A 22,736-nucleotide genomic window follows, 5' to 3' on the forward strand; every position below is an offset into this window, starting at 1 on the left:
TTATATAAGCAAGGCCACAGTCACAGATGTGTGTGTGTTTGTGTTTATATACAATGCCACTTGCCATCTCTGCTCATTCAATAGTCAAGAGTGAATATTCACTAGAAAACAAGTGGAAAAGCATGAAATTCCTTTTCTGAGCATGCTGGTTTGCTCACACTGCAGGAATGAGCTGAACTCCTCAAGGCTGAGACAGCATCACAGGTTGAGGAGGGTGTACTTCATGGCAATGGCCAGCACATACCTGCTTGCAAATTGTTACTGTGATATTGTTTGAAAAATCTTCTTTGCCCAGGATTTTTTCCTGGGAAGCTGAGAAGCCTCAGAGAAGAAGGAAAACAATAATTATCTGATTGCTGCTCCTGTGTTTGCTGTTTTGGAGAGTGGCTTATACATTGTTTACCAACAGGTGAATGTTTGATTAGTTCCATGTGAGTTGTTTTAATTTAATGACCAATCATGGTCAAGCTGTGTCAAGGCTCTGAGGAGTGTCACGAGCTTTCATTATCATTCTTATCAAGCTTTCTGATGTCTCCTTTTTCTTTCTTTAGTATAGTTTTAGTATAGCATAATATATAATATAATATAATGTAATATAATGTAATATAATGTAATATAATATAATATAATATAATATAAATATAATATAATATAATATAATATAATATAATATAATATAATATAATATAATATAATATAATATAATATAATATAATATAATATAATATAATATAATATAATATGTTGTGGTGTAAAGCTAGGTTCTTCCCCTCAGCTGTGACTACTTCCTCCTTGCCTGTCCCCTGCCCAGTTCCAGATTACTGTATCAAGATCCACATTTCAGAAAGGGCATCATGAGATTGGCAGAAGTTCAAAAGATGCCCTTCAGGCCTGCGGTCATTGGCCTGTCCAGGTGTCATTGTTCCCTGAGACCCTCCCCCTCCCACCTGGTTGGTGGCTCACCTGTCCTCCCCCCCCCCACCTTCCTGTGAGCTTAAAAGGCGTTGGGGCCATGCGGTCGCGGGCTGTTGGGAGCAGTACTGAGATTCGGAACTGTAATACCTTGGAATAAACTCTGGATTTAACTCTCCGGCAGAACCCGCTCTCTTTCTCTTCACTATCGCCTGGACTTTTCTACTAGAGGTAAACTGAGTTCCGCTTTGCATGGGCCTATTTCGAGTGCTTAATAGTAACTGCTTGCAAGCCGAAGGTGTCTCTGAGGAGAAATATCCCCAGTAGCCACTTTTAGCTCAAGAGAAAGCAATAATGATATAGTATGATATAGTATGATATAATATAGTATGATATAATATAGTATGATATAATATAGTATGATATAGTATGATATAATATAGTATGATACGATATAGTATGATATAGTATGGTACGATATAGTATGGTACGATATAGTATGGTACGATATAGTATGGTACGATATAGTATGGTACGATATAGTATGGTACGATATAGTATGGTACGATATAGTATGGTACGATATAGTATGGTACGATATAGTACGGTACGATATGGTATGGTACGGTACGATATGGTATGGTACGGTACGATATGGTATGGTACGGTATGATATGGTATGGTATGATATAATAATCATATCATATCAGCCTTCTGAGAACTTGAAGTCAGATTCTCATCTCTCACCTTGTCCTGGAAACCCTCACAAACACTACAGCAAATTATCCTTTCTGGTAGATTTGGATCCCTGGACTCAGCAACATGAGGTTCATATTTCAGTTTTACTGGTGGTAAAGGTACAGAAAATTTCACAGCTGAAGACTAAGCAGCCTGGGAAGAATAAGATTCAGGCTGCTAAACCCACAGCTGCTGCTCTTCTTTGTAGTCCAAACTGAATCTGACTCTGTCCTACATACATATAAAAATATTATAGCATTAGGTTTACCTAAAGGCTTTGGCAAATGTAGCCATGAATCCTGAAAAGCTGAAAACATGGAAAGGCTGCAGCTGAAAGTCCTACAGCCTTGGAGAGAAGTTGTATTCAGAAGAAAGAAATGTGTGTAGCATGCTTATTCAAGAATTGTAGTAGTATAAGGACTCTTTTGTAGAGCTAGTTAGGCACTTGAGTTGGTTCTGCTTTGTGGGATCAAAACTGACCTTGTGTCCTCTCATACAACACATGTATTCATTTGTTTGCCTCAGTCTAAAAGGTGACTCTTTTTGAGAACATTTATTGTCTTCCAGCAAACAGTGACAGTGCTGGGCAGGTTTTCTCCAGAGAGCAGAAAAGTAGCTGAAATGTCAGTTTTCTTTGATTCATTTTGCTACATCCTATTTATTGTGGACAAGAAGTTGTATACTTAAGAAAGCCATCCACATAAGGGAATATCATGTCATATTTGTGATGAGCCACCCTCAAGCAGAGCAAAGTGTATGTGTGAGATTGTTACTGATGAAAAATTCAATGTTTATGGCAATCAAGGATGCTCTGTGCTATGTACTGACCCTAGAAAACAGAATCCACTGAAATGGATGTATCAATATTTGTCAGAGTCATGCTAAACTAAGGTTATGCTTCTCAGGGAAACAATAAAGCTCATTCTTAGAAAGGAGAAAAGAAATGTCATTCAGTTCACAAAGCTGACTCAGAAAATGACTGTGCATGTCATAAAGCATGTTCATACAACTCTTGATGTGTTTTACAGGCCTCAGCTCCTTCGTTCCCACTGCCTTCAAACCACCTCATTAGCCTAACAGCAGTTAACCACCAGAAACTGCCCCTGGCAGCACCAACCAGAGTGCCCTGACCTAGAGAAAGGTGCACATTTTGCAGAATGTGATACCTCAAGGCAAAGAGCTGGAGGAGCAGCTCCAGCTGAGCTTTGCTCTTTAATGCTTTCTACCTGTGTGTGGCAGAGGTGCTCAGACCCCGTGTTTGCTGCACCTTAAACCTACAAGTCATTAATCCCCCTGTCTGTGCGAGCTCTGGGCTTGCTCCACACCTGTGCTACAGGGAGGGGACTACAGCTCTGTACCTGTCAGTTTGGGGAGAGAGTGCAAGGGCAGCTGCAGTTGTTCTTCTCCTGTCATTTCACTCTCACCTCAGCTCCCCTTCTCCTGCTCTCTCCCTCTGCACAATGTCTGCATATAAGTGGTATCTGCCACCTCAGTTTTACATGTACAGAAACCTATTGAACCATTTCTGAAAGAGAAATAAAATTTCTGTTATTGAGGATACTCCAATACATTGCATGCTAAAGACATTCCTGTTAAAATAAAAAAAAAATCTAATCTGTACCCCTTATTCCTAGTGAAGTTTTATAAAAAATACTTTTCATTTAATGTAATTCTAGAGATACGACTATTTGAGGAGTGGAAATGTTTCAATTGACTTGTACCTTCCATTTGATTTTTCTTTTCAAACAAAGAATTCAGGATAGTAGCTGCTCCAACATCAGTCACCACTGATTATTAATATTGGAGCATGGATTTTCACAATTCTGTGCACACCAATTTCCTGATGTGTTTGAATTCTGAAAGATGAAAAATATTTGGTGTGTTGATTTAAGATGTCTTTTATCTTTGTAAAAAGCATACAAGTTTTTCTTGCACCAGAACTTTGTCTGGGGCTTTGCTGGGAATGCTTTTACAATTCTACTGTGTTGAGGTCATTTAGTGTTTTGAATTATTTCTGGCAGAAGAGGTTGAACTTGATGATCTTGATCCAGCTCAGGATATCCTATGATGATTTCACGATTTTCTGTAAAGTGATTGATTTGAAAAGTGGCTAGTGGAGCAGATACTGGAGAACAGAAGTTAAATTATTCCTAAGGTCTGGTCACAGAGAAAAAAAATCAATCCTAGAGCCATAGGGAACAAATATTCTTGAGCATTCTCTCTGTACAGCTTTATTCACTGTACACCAGCAGTGTCATGCTGAGTAAGAAGAGCAGCTCCTGAGCCTGGATTTTTCACCAAGGAAATAACACTTCACACAGTATTTTCTAGAATCTCTCACAATCTCCAAGTTTCATCTTTCTTTTCTTTATTAACCAGGGTTAGCACAGACTGGAGTCTCTGTTGCTTTTGTTCAATGCATTTGTGTGTTAAAGGTAAAGGGCACAGTAAATGCCAGCTTTGTATAATGTACAGCTCTGATCTTGTGGTGCCTGAAAACAAATAGACTCTTTTTGTGTGGGAACAGTGACAGCCACATCCTGGTCTTCATCATGAGCAATTGGGTGTTCCTTTTTACCTAGGACTGGAACAGAAGCTTAAAATACAGGAAAAGAGGCAAAGGAATAAAGAATGGTGTGTCTCAATAGGGCTTAGTCTAATGTGAGCCTAGAAGGAAAGGAACCAGATGAAATCTGCAAGGAAAGGAACCACAGGAGCCCTGCATAATTGTCTACAGGGCTGAGAGGGCCAAAAAAAAAAGTTTAGGATGAATATTAAGTAACTACAAAAAGCAGGCAAAACTACTCACACTGTAAGAGTCAATTTCAGACTTATCAGCAAGACAGTGCTGGCCTCCAAAACATTCCTCTGTTTCATTGTTAACCAAAAAGCTCCTGTCTGTGTCACAGCTACCCATGGCAGAGGAATTCGGGAGCAAATGGTGGGACTGAGAGAGCCTCTTACTGGTGAAGGACACCTGGAAAGAAATGTGCATGAGTAAGGTGACTTGCTTGTTGAAAATAGAAAAGGGTCCTGAAGAATTCACATCATTTATAAATGATGTAAAAAACTTGCCTCCTGCTCAAACACAATGCACACAGTGAGAAATCTCTGAGACACATAAATCACCTCTACTTTCTGGCATAATGCTTGCATCATGTGAAGGAGAATGTTGAGTAGAAATATGCATAAACCACACAGGGAACAGTGGGCTTTCTCCTTACAGTAAAACACTGAGCTTCACTGCTAAATCCCTTTGCCTTTGTTTTCCAGTTTGTAATGCTGGATAATTACCCATTTGCAATGATGTTATTCAACCATAAAGGTATTATTTGACACATGACTTAAATTTTTTTAGAATTTTTACCTTTTTAATGAAGTATTGTGTGGCTTTAGTGCTGATTTTCCTAGAATTAAAATCCCTTCCTCAAGCCATCTGGGGGACATCAGTGATCTGAAACTACCATATGGCACACCCGTATGCATTCCAGCAAGTTTTTCTCCTTGCTCTTTTGAAAACGTTGACAATTTTGACTTTGAGAGAAGTGTTTAGCTATTATTCATTAATTTTGAGAGCTGTTTAATCTCAACGTGAGAGCACCATCTAGAGGCAACAACATAAACTGTAGCATAAACCCGTGCCAATTCCTTAGGTAATCACCTTTTCCTTCAGAATTCTAGGGGCTTTCAGAATTTCAGAATTATGTTCAATATACTTCCAATAAATATTCCCAAATTGACAAACACTCTCAAGCAATTACAATGCTGTTTGAGATTTGCAATTAGCCAGTTACCCCCAGCTATCCAGCCAGAGAAAGGGTCATTTCAGCTTGGTAGGTTCATCCACACCAGCTAGAAATTATTGGCTCAAGCCATACTGGCATCAATAAGAACATCTAAAGAGTCCTTTTTTTAGCTGCCAGGCCCTGGTGAAGCTCGTGCCACAAGGCCTTCACCATGCTTCTTTTATTAAGTAGCTGGATTATTTAATTAAGCTTTATTGCTTTTGCAGCTTCACCTAGCTGTGCAGAGTTGCCTTAGATATACATTTTATGGCACTACAGTCTGCTTTATAAACTCAGTGTTCCCACTGATACTGATACAGCAATTCTCAGTGGTTTTGAAGATTCCTCTAAATATGGGGGATGAATTTTTGAACCTCTTGTTTCCATCCTCTGAGATACCAGTATCTCCCTTTTTGCCATCACAAAGTAATGTGACAATCCTAAAGTCTTAAAATGATTATTAAAATACTTCTTATACTTTGTACTTCTAGTGCTTCCTAAGTGTTTGCTAAGGTCATGGATTTCTTTTTCTTTTAGGTTTTGGGCCTGGTAATCCTGTGACCTGCACACAGAACCTGCAGAGGATTGAAGATGTAGTTAAATATGTGGCTAAACTGGGTTTAACTTCCTGTGATAGAAACAAACATCACCTGACAAAATGTCAAACATGCACTTGTCCCCACTCCTGGTAATTCCAGCAGAGAACAAAATTACCTTTGAATGTTGCAGGAGATTTAAGCCTTTTCTGGGATGGCAGTTGAAATTTACTTGAAGGATAATTCCAGGTTTGACGGATAATTTCAGGTCTAAGGATATCAGAAGATCACTGAAACCAAGGGTCTCCAGTACAAGACATTGGAAGGGCCTATTTCAAGGGCATGTCATGACAGAACAAGGGGGAGGTGGCTTCAAACTGAAAGAGAGTAGGTTTAGATTAGATATTACAAAGAAATTCCTTGCTGGGAGGGTGGTGAGGCACTGGCACAGGCTACCCAGAGAAGTTGGTGCTGCTTTATTCCTGGAAATGTTCAAGGCCAGGCTGGATGGGGCTCTGAGCAGCCTGGTCTAGTGGAAGGTGGAACTGGATGATCCTTAAGGTCCATTCCAACTCAGGTCACTCTGCTATTTTCTAAGGATCGGATTATATCCCTGAGGATATATGTGACTCTCCACAGGGAAACCAACTTAAAAGTTTGTCATGGTTTAACCCCAGCTGGCAGCCCAGCCCCACACAGCTCCTTGCTCACTCCCACCACTGGGACTGGGGGGGACAAATCAGAAGGGTAAAAGCTACAAAAATCATGGTCTGAGATAAGGACAGTTTAATGGGGAAAGTAACAGCCATGCACACAAGCAAAGCAAAACAGGGAATTAATTCCCTGCTTCCCATGGACAGGCAAGAGTTCAGCCTTCTACAGGAGATGAAGACTCTGTCATGAGTAAAGGTGACTTGGGAAGGACAAACACCATCACTGCAGATGCCCCCCCTTTCCTCATTCTTCCCCCCACTTTATACACTGACTATGATGCCACATGGTCTGGAATGTCCCTTTGGTCAGTGGGGTCACCTGTCTTGACTGTGTCCCCTCCCACCCTCCCAGGCACCCCCAGCTCCCTCACCAGCAGGGTTCACAAAAAGCAGAGAATGCCTTGGCTCTGTGCAGCCCTGCTCAGCAGCAACAAAAACATCTCTGTGTGATCAAACCCTGTGTTCAGCACAAATCCAAACACAGCTCCACAGCAGCCACTGCAAAGAAAATTGACTCTACTCTGGCTGAAACCAGTATGAAGATGTGCAACTAAAATTTTATTCTTATTGGGAAAAAAAAACCTGTCAGGATATTTGTTTTCTGCATGCCTTGGGCTTTAGGGTATGGTTTTTATACTGGAACTAAGGAGGAACTAAGAAGAAAGTGGGAAAATTACTTAAATATAGATCAGTGGCTCTCAAGTCTTCTACATTGGATCAAATTATATAGCTCAAGTCATAAGAAAGTGGAGGAAAATAATGTAAAAAGCTTTTTAATTGCATGCTTTAAAGTATTAAAAGTTATATTTTCACAAAAACCATGTGACAGTTCTGAATTAGGAACAATTTGGCACAGTCTCTTTCAGACTGAACAGATCTTTGGAGATTGCTGATTTCTGAGGTTAAGACATCACTACTGCATCAGAATAGTGATGTAAGTGCTATTGTGTTAGGTACTGTGTGGATCACTACCACTGCATCTTACTTTTTACATCTGATTTCTCTCAAATACTTACACAATTTTTCATACAGGCCCAGTTTCTGCTGTTTTTTTTTTTTTTTTCTGTCCAGGAATCTGTTAGTCTTTGCTCTGCAGCTGATTAGAAATACTCATATGCCTGATTAGTGCAGCTCAGTATTTGTGGTAGTGACCCAATTGGGAGGAGAAATCAACTGGAAGGTGGTAACATCCTAAAGCATTCTTTCTAAATCCGTAGGAGCTCATCTGTCAACCCTTCAACTGAACAAGAAATTAGCCATATCACAATCCAGATTGAGCCTTTGTGCAACCACAGCTCATTGACTCCATCAGGATTCCTGCAGGGTGAACTTGGCCCAGTTTCTCTTTGTTGTCACAGTGGCTGTGGATAGGTTCTGTCACACCTGGGCTGCACCAAAGGCAGTGTGGGCAGCAGGCTGAGTGAGGTGACTCCCACCTGCAAGGCTGCATTCAGCTCTGGGCTCCTGCAAGGCTGCATCCAGCTCTGGGCTCCAGCACTGCAGGGACATGGACCTGCTGGAGCCAGTCCAGAGAGAGGCCTCCAAGGCTGTCAGAGAGAAGGAGCATCTCTCCTGTGAGGAAAGGCTGAGGCAATTGGGCTTGTTCAGTCTGGAGAAGAGAAGGCTTTGGGGCGGGATCTCCTTGCAACCTCCCAGTACCTGAAGGGAGCCTGCAAGAAAGATGGGGAAAGAGTATTTTCAGGACACAGGGAATAGCTTCAAAACTGAAAAAAGGAAGGTTTTGATTGGGTATTAGGAAGAAATTCCTTCCTGTGCGGGTGGCGAGGCACTGGCACAGGTTGCCCAGAGAAACTGGTGCTGCCCCATCCTTGGAAGTGCTCAGAGCCAGGCTGGATGGGGCACACAGCAACCTGTGATAGTAGAAAGTGTCACTGTCCTTGGCTGGGCTCTTAGATTAGAGACCTTTAAAAGTCCCTTCCAACTCAATCCATACTATGATTCTATAATTCTGTATTGTGTATTATTTGAGCAAATTGTTCAGACTAATTTTTTTTTAGGAATAGGGTTCTGGGCTATTTGTTTTCTTCTCACAAATGTGAGAGATTTGTTTCTCAATGACATGAATAAGGAACCCAATATTACTAGTTTCAGTAGCAGATGCAAACCCATTCATTGTGCACCTGCTGGTCCCCCGCGCCCTGGAGAGGGCAGCAGTAAGAGAAAAATATCTTTCTAACATATTTAAGAATTGAAGAATATCCATGTAAAGCTGATAATTTCCCCTCAAGATTCTTACCATTCTTCCCCATTTCCCCAGCAAGTAAACCCCTATTCTTGTTAGTACATGGGCTTCTTGTAACTTTTATTGTGGATGTCATCAAAGAAAACAACCATTGAAAAGAAGGTCCCTAGGCCAAACGTCAGTTAAACCCTAAGCTCCAGAACTTATATCTGTAAGAGTTAGAGGAAGTTTCTCAGGAACCCATGGCCTCCCTAAAATGTCATCAGCTCCTCAAGGACACAATTTACAGGCCTTTTATTAAATTTAAACTTGTGTGGTTTTGAAGACTGTGAGTCCATTGAGACATCAATGCACTCACATCAGATATCAAGATTTAATAAAAAACCTCCTTGGGTGAGGCTGAGCTTCCTGCTGTGCACCCCTGCCTCTACAGCATTTAAAGAACTGTCTTTACTAGGGAATGCCTGCTTGCCTCTCGAAACAGAAAGCTGGGAGCTGGGGAATTTGATCTGTAGGCCAGATTCTCCTTCTGAGATCACTGGCACAGAGAACATTTCCCAGCAAGAACCTTTGGCTTGTGGGAGCAGTGGAACCTCACACAAGAGTCTTCTTAAAACTGTACCAGTAAAAACCCCCAACACCCTGCCAGTCTGGTTTCAAGAACCACCCAGGAAAATTTGGTCTATTGAATTTACACTGAAGGAAGCCACTGCCACTGAACTCTTGGAAGTGCCGTCACAGTTGTTTTGGGTCAGCAAACTTAATTATTCAACATTTCAGGCACCGTGTCCATACACTGAGCAAAGAGAGAAGGTATACAAAGGGCTGCTTCTCCTTGTTGCGTGTGTGCTTTGGCATGATAAATTCAAACGACACCTCCTCCTGCATAATCTTCAGTCCTTTTGTTTTGTTTTTCTAGTTCTGAAACTAGATACTTGGAAAAATCAATTAGATGTACAGATGCAATGATGAGGCAAGAAAAGTGCATGGTAGGCAAAAAATGACCTTTGTGATACCTCCACCTCAGCAGATCTGCCCTTGATTGCAAATATTCATGACTAATGGCATCATTTTAATTATAATGGAACACTTGTTGTTGAGATGCTGCAAATACATCAGATTTTCAAAAGCTTTTGTATTCAAATGTTTTGCCAGTGCTTGCTGAAACTCCTTGAGCTGCAATAGTTTTCTACTTGCTAAAGCCAACTTACAGCCAAAGTAATATATGATAAAAAATCCCAAATGAGGTAAAACACACTGATGGAAAAGCTGTTTAAATGCACAAGTGTTCTTTACATAAATACTTCCACATAAATTTTTTTTCCATGTCTGGATTCCTTTTCTGATGGAAACAGAAAGTGAGGGGACAAAATCCTTGTGGGAAACTCATGCACGGGTGTCCTGGGTTGACTATATGATGCTTTTATCCCCAATCGTCTTGTTCCGTTTATGCTGAATAATAAGTTTTGCACCTTTAAGACTTGTTCCAAAGATTGAAGGGGGGAGAAGGAGCGCGCAGTTTGTTTTCAGACACTGAACTCTCTCCTCCACATTCCTGCTCCTGGACTGTGTTGTCTGCGGATGAACAGACGGCAGGACAGGGCTCTCTTTTTTTGCTTTTAGTTAGTTTAGCTAGCTGAAGCAAAGAAGTTCCCTGGACTGTGGTTTTTGGTTTTTTTTTTCCCCTTTCTTTGGACCTGTTCACACCTGCTCTGGACTGAACAACCATAAGGGCACCAGCAGCTCGCATTGGTGGCCACCGGGCCAGGCCTGGGCCGCGGCATTTCCAGCGCCGGAGGGACTGAGCTGAACTGCAACCTGGGGAGGGGACTTTCTGGGTTTGTCATCTCTTTTACAGCAGCAAGGGGTTTTATTGTTTAATAAACAGTTTTTTTCCACTTTTCTCCAAGGAGGTATTTTCTCCCGGACTGGCTGGGGGGAGGGGCGACTGAATCTACTTTCCTAGAGGAGCCCTTTGGGGATTCTCTCCCAAATTTGCCCTGAACCAGGACAACGGGTGGATGATATCTCTTGACATGGGATATTCTTAGGAATACAGAAATTTCTAAATCTGGTCATGTTCAAGATCCATCTTCTCTGTCTACCACTTATTAGCATGTTCAAATAATTCTGAGAGATGAGCGAGGCAGGTACTCCTCTGTTTATGTTGGTTATTCTTGCAGTGGTTTCCATTTTAATTATTCAGGCAACCAGTGTACTTAAATAAACCTTGGTGTTGTATAATAATACACCAGATTACCCAAAGAGCCCTTTTCAAAGAGACATACAACCTGCTCACTGCACCCTAGAACAGGGCCTATTTCTATTCAATGTTTTGCTTAGTGTAAACAAAACTAAATACTGAAGATCCTCTACCTACCTTACATAACTTGTTCCTTTCCCTTGCTACTGCATCACTTGGCTTATAAGTGGCATTTGAAAAGCCTAATACAATTTCCTTTGTACAGCTAAAGCTTTATTATTTTCAATCAACCTTACTCTATATATCTTTAAACATGATATTTGCTTTATTTTCCCTCTTGCTTTTTATTTTTCATTGGAAGTGTCTTTGTAACTACCTCAGCTTAGAATCCTCTTAAAAAACCAACAATTGCTTCAGAGACATGGTGGAAACTGTGATCTGAGTTGTTTGCATGTCTTTCACATGGTTTTTCCCTTCACTTCAAGAATAGTGGGCCTAGAAACTGCAGGTCAAACATTTTCAGTGTTCCTGTACAATCACAGCTTGGGTTGGACTAGTGCAAGATATTCACCTTGCCATAGTAATGGCTGGGCAAGGACTGGCAGGAAAGATCACTGCTGCTTGAAGTATGGGAGATTCTGATTAAGGAAAACAGTGTTTCACTCAAAAGTAATTAAACAGGTTGCCCAGAGAGCTTCCAGGATTTTTTTCTTTGCAGATTTTCAAGACCCAACTGAACAAGGCATGCTGGTTCTGAATTAATTGTCAACCCTGCTTTGAGCAGGCATTTGTGCTACAGGGCATCTGAGTATTTAAGTGTTTCTGGAAACATGAGATAGTGTAAAACCTCCTCTTTTAAAGATGTTACATAGACTGTGGTCTCTTCTGAGCACTGATAAATTTTAAATACCCTTTGCATTTTATCATGGTCTACACTTAAAAAAACAGAAATGTGAGATATTTCTGTGGAAATGCAAAATATTGACATGATATCATCACCCAGTTAGTGTAATGCTATTTACAATGCAGGCACAGAAGCTGAGCTAACAACTGTGTCTCACCATCACTGGAAGACTAGCATGCTAGTAAATGCCTGTGACAAAGTATTTATCGTACTTGTGCAGTGAGATAATTCAGAGAAGTGTTTTATTACACGGAGGTGGGATTGGCACCTGAAATAACAGCTGTCAGTGAGACTCTCCAGAAATCCAAAAAATGACAATCATTCCAATCAGTGTTCGTAGTTTTGCAAAGAGCTTTTACATCATACTTCTAAAAGAGCAGAGTTATAAACTAATCAGAACACTATCTATTCATATTTCTTCAGAAATATGGAATTTAGTGCGGTAGAGGGCCAATTATAAATTAGGAATAAAAATCCCAGAGAGAACCCCAACAGAGATAGATAAAATAGTGAAGGCTAATGGAAAGAAAATCAGTGTGTCTGGAGAGCACAAAACATTGATACACATAAAGTGAAAAACCTAATAACATCCAAGAAGCCTGAAAATTAAAAATCCAGCCTGCAAATTTAGTGTAACTCCTCTGTGAGGATCAATACAGAAAAGACAAGATGAGGCTGCAGCCCTGGCAGAGTGGGAAATCTGTGCTCTTGCAGGTGTCAGATCCCTTGTGTCAAAGCTGGTGCATGTTACATAGCAGAGCAACAATAGACTGGCCGCCCCATGGCTGGAATGCCACTTCTCACACCAAACCAGCTCAGCTTTTGGTCTCCACAACTTTCCATGATGTCATGGAAAGGTATCTCTACCCACAGGAGTGATGCAGGGAGCCTTGGGAGATATTTCCCATTATTGCAGGTAGATTTTAGCTTTGAGACTTGTGCACATAGCTTTCCTGGTTTTGTCTGGTGATAGTTACCACGAGCAAGAGACCTGTTGTGGCATTAGTGACAATACAGCTGTAGGGCACCCTTTCCAGAAGGATCCTGTTCTCTAAGAATGTCCTCAGTGTGATGAGGTCATATTTGAGCATGACCACAGATCTGTCCATTCCAGTGCACTGTCCTTTCCTTACGTTAATCAGGGTGCTGGGCCACCCTGATTGCTCAGCCCGAGGAGGCAGGAGCTGGACACACCTTTGTGAGCATTAAGGACTCCTGGGGTGTTCTCTTTGCAAGCACTTCTAACACACAGCTCCATTGTAGAAGGCCCTAAGAGTTTTAGAGAGTTAGGATTTGATGCAAGAACAGCTTTTTCACACAGCATATTTTAGGTCCAGTGGCTCCTTTAAGGACAGATTTCAAAGCTCCAGAATGAAATCTTCCTTTTAACTATATGATGCTTGCTAACTACCAATGGTTTCCAGAGGGAAAAACACTTCACTGGCTTCCCAGGCAACCTTAAGTTCAAGACCAGCCTTGCAAAGCGGCATCATTCTTGGATGATGCTTGGATATTTGCTCCCTAACTCAGCCATGTGCATCCAGCCTAGTGCATCAAAAATATGCCTTTTTGACCCTACCCAGCTGCACTTTAGAGTCAGAGGTATTCTCTGATATTTCAGACCTGCTGTTTAAATATTCTTTCACAAATATCTGCAATCACCGTCTGAATCCTCAGATGCTGAAAATGAGCATTTGTTCCTCTGAGTTGATGTCAACATTACAGCTGCTCCAGCAAGTGCTGAGTGTAAACCAGAGGGATACAGTTTTGTTTCCCAGGGAAAAGGGCTGGTGTTGGTGTTCAGGGGCCTGTGGCCCTGAGTGGGCAGCCACCTCCTGAAATTCCGCATGGCACAGATGACTCCCAGACCCAAGCTGGCACTATTGTATTTGGGTTGCCCACAGACGAAGGAAGGAAGGATGAATCTGACACCATGTTGTCAGAAGGTTAAATTGTTATTTTAAGATACTATATTATATTAAAGAATAGTAAACTAAACTATAATAAAGAATAGAGAAAGGATAATTACACAACGCTAAGAAGATAATAATTAAAACTCGTGACTCTCCAGAGTCCTGAGACAGCTTGGCACTGATTGGCCACTGAGTGAAAACACTCACACCAGAATCCAATGAAACAATCACTTGTGGGTAAACAATCTCCAAACACATTCCACATGAGCAAAACAGAGGAGAAGCAAATGAGATAATTATTGTTTTCTTTTTCTCTGAGGCTTCTCAGCTTCCCAGAAGAAAAATCCTGGGCAAAGGGATTTTTCAGAGAATGTGAATGCCACACAGCCCCACACAGCTCCTTGCTCCCTCCGCCATAGTGGGATGTGGGAGGGAAGCTGGAAAAGGAAAGAACTCACAGGCTGAGATAAATATGGTTTAATAGGTAAAGGAAAAACTGCACACAAAAAAAGCAAAATAAGGGATCTGCTCCCCACTTGCCACCTGCAGGCAGATGTTCAGCCATCTCCAGGAAAGCACGGCTCCATCACATGTAATGGCTTGAAATGACAATTACTATCACTCCTGACATCCCCCACTTCCTTCTTCCTCCAGCTTAATGTGCTGAACACAATACCATATGGCCTGGGATATTCCTTGGGTCAGCTAGGGTCAGCTGTCCTGCCCATGTCCCCTCCCAGCTCCTTGTGCTCACCCAGCCCACTCCCTGGTGGGTGGGGTGAAATGCAGAAAAAGCCTTGAAGCTGTGTGAACACTGCTCAGGAATAGTGAAAACATCACTATGTTATCAACAATGTTATCAACATTGTCTCAGCTCAAATCCAAAACTATGCCCATAGCAGCTACTAGGAAAAAAAGTAACTCTACTCCAGCCCAAGCAGCTCAGCTCAGTAGTTTCACAAAGTCTGGTTTCAGTAGCAAAATAAAACTCAGTTGGTCATATTCCATATTGTCAGGTGCTGAAAACTGTACTAATTTATGGCAGTTTGCACTTTTGTTTTAGATTATAACAGTTATTTCAGACCAGTTTCTTCAGTTCAGTATTTCTACTGTTCATCTCTTCACCAGCAATCAACAATCAAAACTCCTTTGCAGCTGTTCTCAATTGTAGTTTCTGATGGCCACAAGCAGCTGCATCAGAAAACTTCTTTCCTAAAGAGATGACAGAACTGTTTTCTTTTCTCCTGAAGCACTGCAAACTGCTTCCAGAACCCTGCTACCACCAAGGGTAAGGCCACCTCCCAGCTTTGGGATTTCTCAGGAGTCTCATTACACACATCTTTTCTTAAACTCCAAAGTAATTTGGAAATGGGGTGATTCAGAGGGGTTTTCCAATTAAAAGACTCTTCTAAAAAAATGGGGCAGTTCAGTGCCTCACTTCAATTTCTTTAAACATAGTATGCCTGCACGTTTCTTCTTTTTTCTTTCCCCTGCATCCTGCATATTTTAGCCTTAAAATATGCCAGGTAGGAGCCGGTAGGGCACTACCGCAGTGTAGCACTTCCAGTCCTTCCCATACTTGCTGCTACAGCGGTGCTCGTCCCTGATGCAGCGGTGGGTGAGCAGGATGGTCATGTAAATAATGTAGAAGTAAGGCAGCATGTGCTCAAAGCCACAAGCCAGGCAGTAAGCCAGTGAGCCCATCAGGTCTCCTGTGTAGTTGAAGTGACGTGCCCAGCCCCAGAATCCCGAGGTCATCAGCTTGCTGTAGTACTTGGTGCCATCCACGGACATGTAGGAGCACTCAATGTACTCTGGCTTCTTCCCCCAGATCCTGCAGTTGCCATTGGTGCGACGGAACAGGTCCTTCTGGTGGTTGGTCATTCTGAAGATGTAATAACCCAGCAAGCCCAACATCAAGACCCCTATGGCATAAGCTGTGCGCAGCTGGACAGGATGGTAAACCAAGTATAGACCCTGGGGAGCACAAAAGCAGTCAGCTATTTACTTCCAACAGAGGCTCAGCATGCCAAACCAATTCCTTGACTACAGTGATCCTCAACAGACCAGAAGGGAGTAGAAAAATTTACTGCAATGGTAAAACTGCACAAAACTTTTCAGAAAACTCTGCATCCTAGAGTTTCCTTCTCTCTTTCTCTCTCCAAAATTGCACTTCTTCGTGAAACAAGAAGAGAGGAGTTGCAAGGATGCAAACTGTACAGAAGGAAAAACCCAAGGAACAAAACCCAAACAAACCACCAATAACCAAAAGACCCCCAATGAGCCAGAGTAAAAAGAAAGAAAACTGAAAGGATTTAGAAAACTATGCAAACAAAATTGTCAATGACAGAAACAGGCACAAAAGTAGGGCAGGAGAAGAAAAGATGTCAAACCCATGCAAGGACAGGAAGCCTTCCTACAGGAGAATTGTTGCAAAGAATGTTGGAATAATTTCTCAACAGTGGGACTACACAGAAACATTTCAGGTACAAATTAAACAGCTAGAAAGAATGTTTCTGGAAAGTTTCGCTCCTGTTAGCCCAAATAGACAGTGTACACATTTTTACCTGCAAAGTATAGAGGTAAGGCAACCAAACACAGTCTCCCCAGCCCAAATACCATCCAAAATGATCATGGCAGATATCAATGGTTTTCAAGTACCAGGCTTCATTCCAAAAGAAGTCCAGAACATAGATAGCCTGCAACAAAATAATTTCATATTAATAACGGAGCACTGTCACCAGTTAGCTTTAACAGCATCAGCTTAATGTCTGTGCTGCCTGGTGGTATGATCTCAAAATTCTTTGGTGTTTTAATGTTATTCAAAACCAGACATTTCTGAACTCAGTTAAGAAGAACTATCACATAAATACAACCTACCTGAATACACAATATCTATCTCTCTAGACAGATAAAGCAATAATAGGATGACTAAGGATTGTATACAACTCAAGGACAAATCCTTGGGAAGTGAACACTCAGCTGACCGTGATCTCTGTTCAGCTTAGAGTCACAGGGCTACAAAGAGGAGGAATGGAGCTTCTATTGAGCAGGCTTCCATTTACACAGATGAGGGAATAAATCCAAAGAAGCCCCATCACTGAATGAGCTTGTTTCAGGCCAGGAAAAAATGCCTCAGTTTCATTTCCGTGGAAGGAATTTTTTTCTTACTTTCATACTAGCTTATTTCCCAACTTGTTTCTTAATTTCCTCCTCAGAATTTACCTGGAGGACATTGACAAGAATCATGGAGTTTGTCACTTCACCGTACAGCTCCTGTTGTTTGGCAGCAAAGGAGAGGTTGATTAGAGTCCAGGCCACAATCCCAGGGCGCCCATTGAAGAACAACTTGAAATCGAACCACTTCCCTACTCGAGGGTTAAATTCAATCCCCATCATGTAGTCATAAAAGAAGTTGCCAGTGATTTTGCTGTAAAAAAAACCTAGAAATTAACACAGTTATATACAAATACAGGTAATTGCTACTCTGCCTACACAATTCAGATTAATTTGATGTAGGGATAATAAAAATCATAAAACCATGTAACATTGTGCAAGGTAACACAAAGGGACCTGACCAAAGTATTACATTAATAGACATAAATTGTAGAATTTCAGAGGTGCCCGAGTTGACTCTTGGTAACACTTCTGAACAGTATAACTATTTTTAGGATGGGTGTATCTGTGCTATTGAGGCTGCCAGACCCATGGCATGCAGCATGAAACACAGGGGATGGTGCTGGTGAAGCAATGAGTCTGCCATACACTGGCCTAGCTCTCTGTGCCAGTGAGATATACTTTGTCATACAATTTATATACCTGATTTCTATTTAACAATTTTAATCTCTAACACCTAGTATTCTCTCACTACTAAAATCCACATACCAGTCTTTTGCATTGGTAGGGAAAAAGTAGCCTTTGATCATTGCAAAGGTGGACACTGAATATCCCAAGATATTGGCACACCACAGGAGAGGAATCCAGTTGTCAAAAATTATGGTAGGTGAGAAGAAGTGGAAGCAAGAAGCATTTGCAAACCAAAGCACATGGGTAATGATCCAGGCCTGAAGTCCATTTATTTCATATTTATTCACAACACCTAAAATAAAAAAAAAAAAAGGAGTGTTAGTGACCCTGAATTAATACAGCTTTTAATTAATATGGGTATGCACAGAATACACAGAAGTTCAATCATCAAGTGCTCATGAAATGACCTCTCTCTCCTCATTGCCCAATTAAATACCTTGAGGCAATTTTCTGAAAGTTCCACTGGACTCTGCTGTACCCATTAGGCTTTGTTATGCTAAGCTTTTCTCATAAAACTGAATTTAGACTTTCCCCACGATTGACTAGCCACCAGTAACAGTTCTCATCACACATTTTGTCCAAGTCCCCTGGGTTAATGGAGCTTGAGGAGGTAAAACTATCTTGTCAAATACCAGCAATAGTCCACTGACAACTTTAAGTGCCAAAACCATCAACAAGTACTTTTCCATTGCTGGTGTGGTGCCTACCAGATCAACAGTTTTATTAATTATAAGAGATAGAAATGCTATGACTTATTCTAAAAGATGACCTAGATTGCTTTCTAGTTTTGTTTGAACTGAACCTGTGAGGAAGGTGAGAGCATTTATGTGACGTTTCCTCTGGTTACACATAGGTTATTAAAGACTCTAAGAACAGAAATATTATCATTTCACAAGATTGCACGGGGTGCATGTATTCCAAGGAAGACCTTACCAGCAGGGGTGACAGCACCTTCTTGTACACCTCCCACATATCCAGGGAGAAATTTATGGCAGAAATCAGGAATGGACACAAACAAAAACACCTTAAAGAGAGAGAATATATTCACAGTAAATACAGACAAGACAAAACCCCTCAAAACACTATCCCCTCACATATTAATACCAAATATAACATTTCTCCTAAGTTTCTAGTAAGTATTGGGTAAGCCAAAATGGCAATATTTAGCTGTTGTGCTTTTAGACTAGTAATACATCTAGGCTACTCTACAGCTCTAAAGATGTATTTCATGTAAGGCTGTCATCCTTTTTTGGTGGGGAGGCAGGACAGTTGGTAACTACATTCAGATCCTTGTCCTTTTGTTTTGATTTATTTCTTGTGTATTAATTTAAAACAAATGGGTATTGTTATTAAATAGCTGCTTTTTCTTAAAAACCTCATTAAGGAATATGTCACACAAGGAATATTTCTGTATATTCCCATTATATTTATTTTCCAAGGACATAGGCTTCATCTGGATTCCAAAGCACCTTGGCAATTGTGAAACACCAAAGAGTAAATGCCAGTGAAACATTCCACCTCCTTTGTGCAAAAGGATTCATCCAACAGCTGTGGGAGAAAGCAGACACTGCATTCAGATCATAACTCAATAATGTACCTGGAAGGTGACCCAAAGGGAATAAATGGCAGCAGCCCTGTAGGTCAGCATGGGAGTCCTGTTCCAGATGTCAGACAGATGCTTATTCCCTGTCACCAAATCCAGGAGTGGATCAGTCAGAGAACACTGGTACTGGGCACAGGACATGATGAAGTAATACACAATCAGTGGTGCAAACATCAGCAGGAAAAGGATGCTTGCCAAGGAAAACCAGTCCACCTCCCTGTAATCCAAAACAGAGTACTTGGTCTCCTCAGGTTTCAGACAGATGAATTTTCAGAATTTTTTCAGTGCATCTTCTAGATTTAACTGGATGAAAACTGAAAATGTGTACAGGGCACAGACATGTCTGGGGGTCAAACAGCAATAAAAAGCTCAGCAAGGAGCATACTTCGCTGAGCTTTTTATGCTTTTTATGCTAGTTGATCAGAGCAAGAGATTAGATAAAATCTTCCCTCCAAAACCAGATTATTTTTACAGACTTCACACTTTTTGATGGCAATCACGGCTCTAACTGGTGGAGTATTCAGTTGGAAGTGATAATGGAATCCCAAGAACATTATGCAAAGCTTGGAAACTTGGAAAAGGCAGACCTTGGCCAGCCATACGTTGAATTTCCTGTGCCACTGTTGCTGTTCCCAGCTGCAGTACAATGCCCTACTAATACCTGCCCAACTCTGGAAACTGGGACATGAGTCATAAATCTTGCTACAGCAGGACTCGTTAGCTGGGAATGCCACAGAATGCCTGTTTTCCAAACCTCAGGAAATATTTATTTCCTTGAAAGAACCAAAAATCTTACCAATTTTTATTATTTGCTTTTATTTTTGCAAGGAGTGTGCTTTAAACCAAACCATCTGGCAAACTCTCTGCCTTAAAAAATGCGAAGAACTTTTTTTCAGTACCTGTTGCTACAGCAAATTACCCATGAGCTTTACAGAGCAGGGCAACCCAAAAATCTGTCACTAACAGAGGGAAGTTTAAAAGAAATACAGCACCTCTAAGAGTAAGAATAAAGTGATTGGAAATACAAGGACTACTTGGGGTCATTGGCTTCTCTCACCATGCTCTTCCCCACTGGCCTTGAGATGTTTTATTATCATTTTGCATGTTTTGGTGTTTTCTATCTTCAGCAAGTTTTTTCTCCTGATGGGCTGCCATGATGTCCTGTAGGAAAGAAAATATGAATCCTATCACTCCAGCTGGTTCTTAATAATTCTTATACCTCTACAAGAGAATCACAAATAAAAGTTACTGAAATCTATTATATAGACTTCAGACCACACAAAACTTAGGGGTGGAGGACAGGAAGCAAAAAATTTTCACCAATTAATTCCCTATGAACTTACATTCAGCAAAACCTAATCAAAATACTGATATCAAAGTAATCCATTAAACTTCTTGCTAATTGGAAACTTCTTTTAAGATGCATAGCCAATAAATATAACTTATTACTTACATGTAGATGTAAAAGGAAAAAAAAAGTTTCACCACATTGTCCTAAATCTTTGTAGCTTAACTGCCTTTTTAATTTGAGAAATTGTTAATGCTGTAACACTATCCCAACGAGATCCCGTCAAGTGGATACTTTTGCCCAGAGTCCTTGCTCTATATATGTCATTTACATCACAGAAAACAAGATATAATCCCATCTAAAGTAAAAAAAATCAGTGGGAATGGAGAATGAATTACTCGGCACCACTTAACTCTCTCTGTGGAGCATGCACTCTTTCGTTCTGATCAAACACTTGTTATGCTAAAGATCACCACCCTATAATCGGCACTATGGACTGACGCCCCGGCTCATGTGCCTCATCACAGCGAACCCGATCCATTATCTGATGGATAATTATTCCATTAATCCATTATACAATTAGTCCATTATCTGTGGACTGAGCCTAGCCATTCCCTCTGCACCCACCTCCTCTTGGGCAACCTGTTCCCACGCCCGACCACACCAACAGCGAAACAAAAAAACTCGCATCAAACCCCAATCTCCACTACCTCGCCTTTAGGCTATTTCCTTCAGTCCTCCCCCCGTAGGCTCCTTTTCAGAAGCCATGTGAGGGGAAGGCGGCTCGTCGGTCCCCTTTACCCACACGGCTGGCTCCCTTCCAGGCCTGATCCCAGACACGGTAAGGAAGGAACGCACTCACCTGCAGGCCCGGGACCGCTCTCTCACTGGCCGGGGATCACTGGCCGGGGATCACCGGCCGGGGACCGCTCTCGCTCCGCTCCCCGCGGCCACGACAGCCGCCACCGCTCCGCCTCTGTCACACCTGCGGCCCCTCAGGCGGCATCGGCCCCTCCGGGCCCCGCCCCCGCCCCACGGCCTCAGCCAATCCCCGCCGCGGCCCGCCCATTCCGCGGCTCCCCATTGGTGGCGCGCGCTCGTCCCATGGGCCGAGGAGCGCGAGGGTCGCGGGTCCCGCCCCCTGCCGAGGGAGCTGCGCTCCTCTTGGAGCGTGGGAAGGGAGCGCTGGGTAAAACCCTGCGCACCGGTGGAGGGGAATGGTGTCCAAAGAAATAAGTTACACCTGCGCTTGGGTCACAACATGGACCCCTAAGCCAGTCTGGGCCGCCTTGAGTCGTTATTAAGCTCTGCACATTCCACTGACTGTTCTCTGAAATTTCCAATGGTCCCGTAGAAAAAGACCTGGGGGTGCTGGCCGAGAGTTTCTTAACACGAGCCCAGGTGTGCCCAGGAAGCCAAGAAGGACAATGGCATCCTGTCATTGTCAGCAGTAGTGTGGCCAGCAGGACCAGGGCAGTGACCATCCCCCTGTTCTGGGCACCGCTGAGGCCCCACCTTGAATTGTGGGGTCAGTTTTGGGCACCTTAATGCAGGACATTGAGTTGCTGGAGTGTGTCAAGAGAAGGGAATGGATCTGGGGCAGAATCTGAGGGGAGGGAGGGGGGATGGAGGTCTCAGCCTGAAGAAAAGGAGGCTCAAGGAAGGGATCTTACACTCTTCAACTCCCTGAAGGGAGGCTGTACCCTGTACGCTCTTCTTCCAAATGACAAGCGACAAGAGAAGAGGAAACGGCCTCAAATTTTGCCAAGGCTGGTTTCGATCAGACATTGAAATGTTTCTTTATGGAAAGTGTTGGCAGGCATTGGAACAGACTGCCCGGGGTGGTGGTGGAGCCACCATTGCTGGAGGTAAAAGCCGTGTGTATGTGGCGCCTGGGGACATGCCTTAGTGGTGTGCTTTTCCAACCTAAATAATTCTGATTCTAGTACAAAAAGAAGTTAGAATCCCACGGTGGGTAAGGTGGCTCACAGCAGCCAAATATATTATGAGGGACATAAGAGAGGAAATTGGACTTTGAAGAAGTCAGCCTCGCTGGGGTCAGGACCCTGAGAGCTGTTGGGATGATGCTGAAATGAGAACAACGCACAGAAGTTTGCACCCTGTTCCAGTT

General features: G+C 42.1%; 1 protein-coding gene across 1 annotated transcript; it reads right to left on the bottom strand.

Annotated features, from left to right (window-relative positions):
- Nucleotides 1–14,369: 14,369 nt before the first annotated feature.
- Nucleotides 14,370–21,625, bottom strand: DHCR7 (7-dehydrocholesterol reductase). Its single transcript, XM_018922000.3, has 8 exons — nt 21,468–21,625; nt 20,375–20,478; nt 19,312–19,534; nt 18,648–18,738; nt 17,793–18,006; nt 17,133–17,337; nt 16,475–16,606; nt 14,370–15,884 (listed from the first exon to the last, which is right to left on the bottom strand). Exons 2-8 carry the CDS (start codon nt 20,470–20,472, stop codon nt 15,420–15,422), a joined length of 1,428 nt encoding a protein of 475 aa, XP_018777545.2. The 5' UTR covers nt 20,473–20,478; nt 21,468–21,625; the 3' UTR covers nt 14,370–15,419.
- Nucleotides 21,626–22,736: the final 1,111 nt, after the last annotated feature.

This window comes from Serinus canaria, chromosome 5 (assembly GCF_022539315.1).
Source record: "Serinus canaria isolate serCan28SL12 chromosome 5, serCan2020, whole genome shotgun sequence".
NCBI classification, from domain to species: domain Eukaryota; kingdom Metazoa; phylum Chordata; class Aves; order Passeriformes; family Fringillidae; genus Serinus; species Serinus canaria.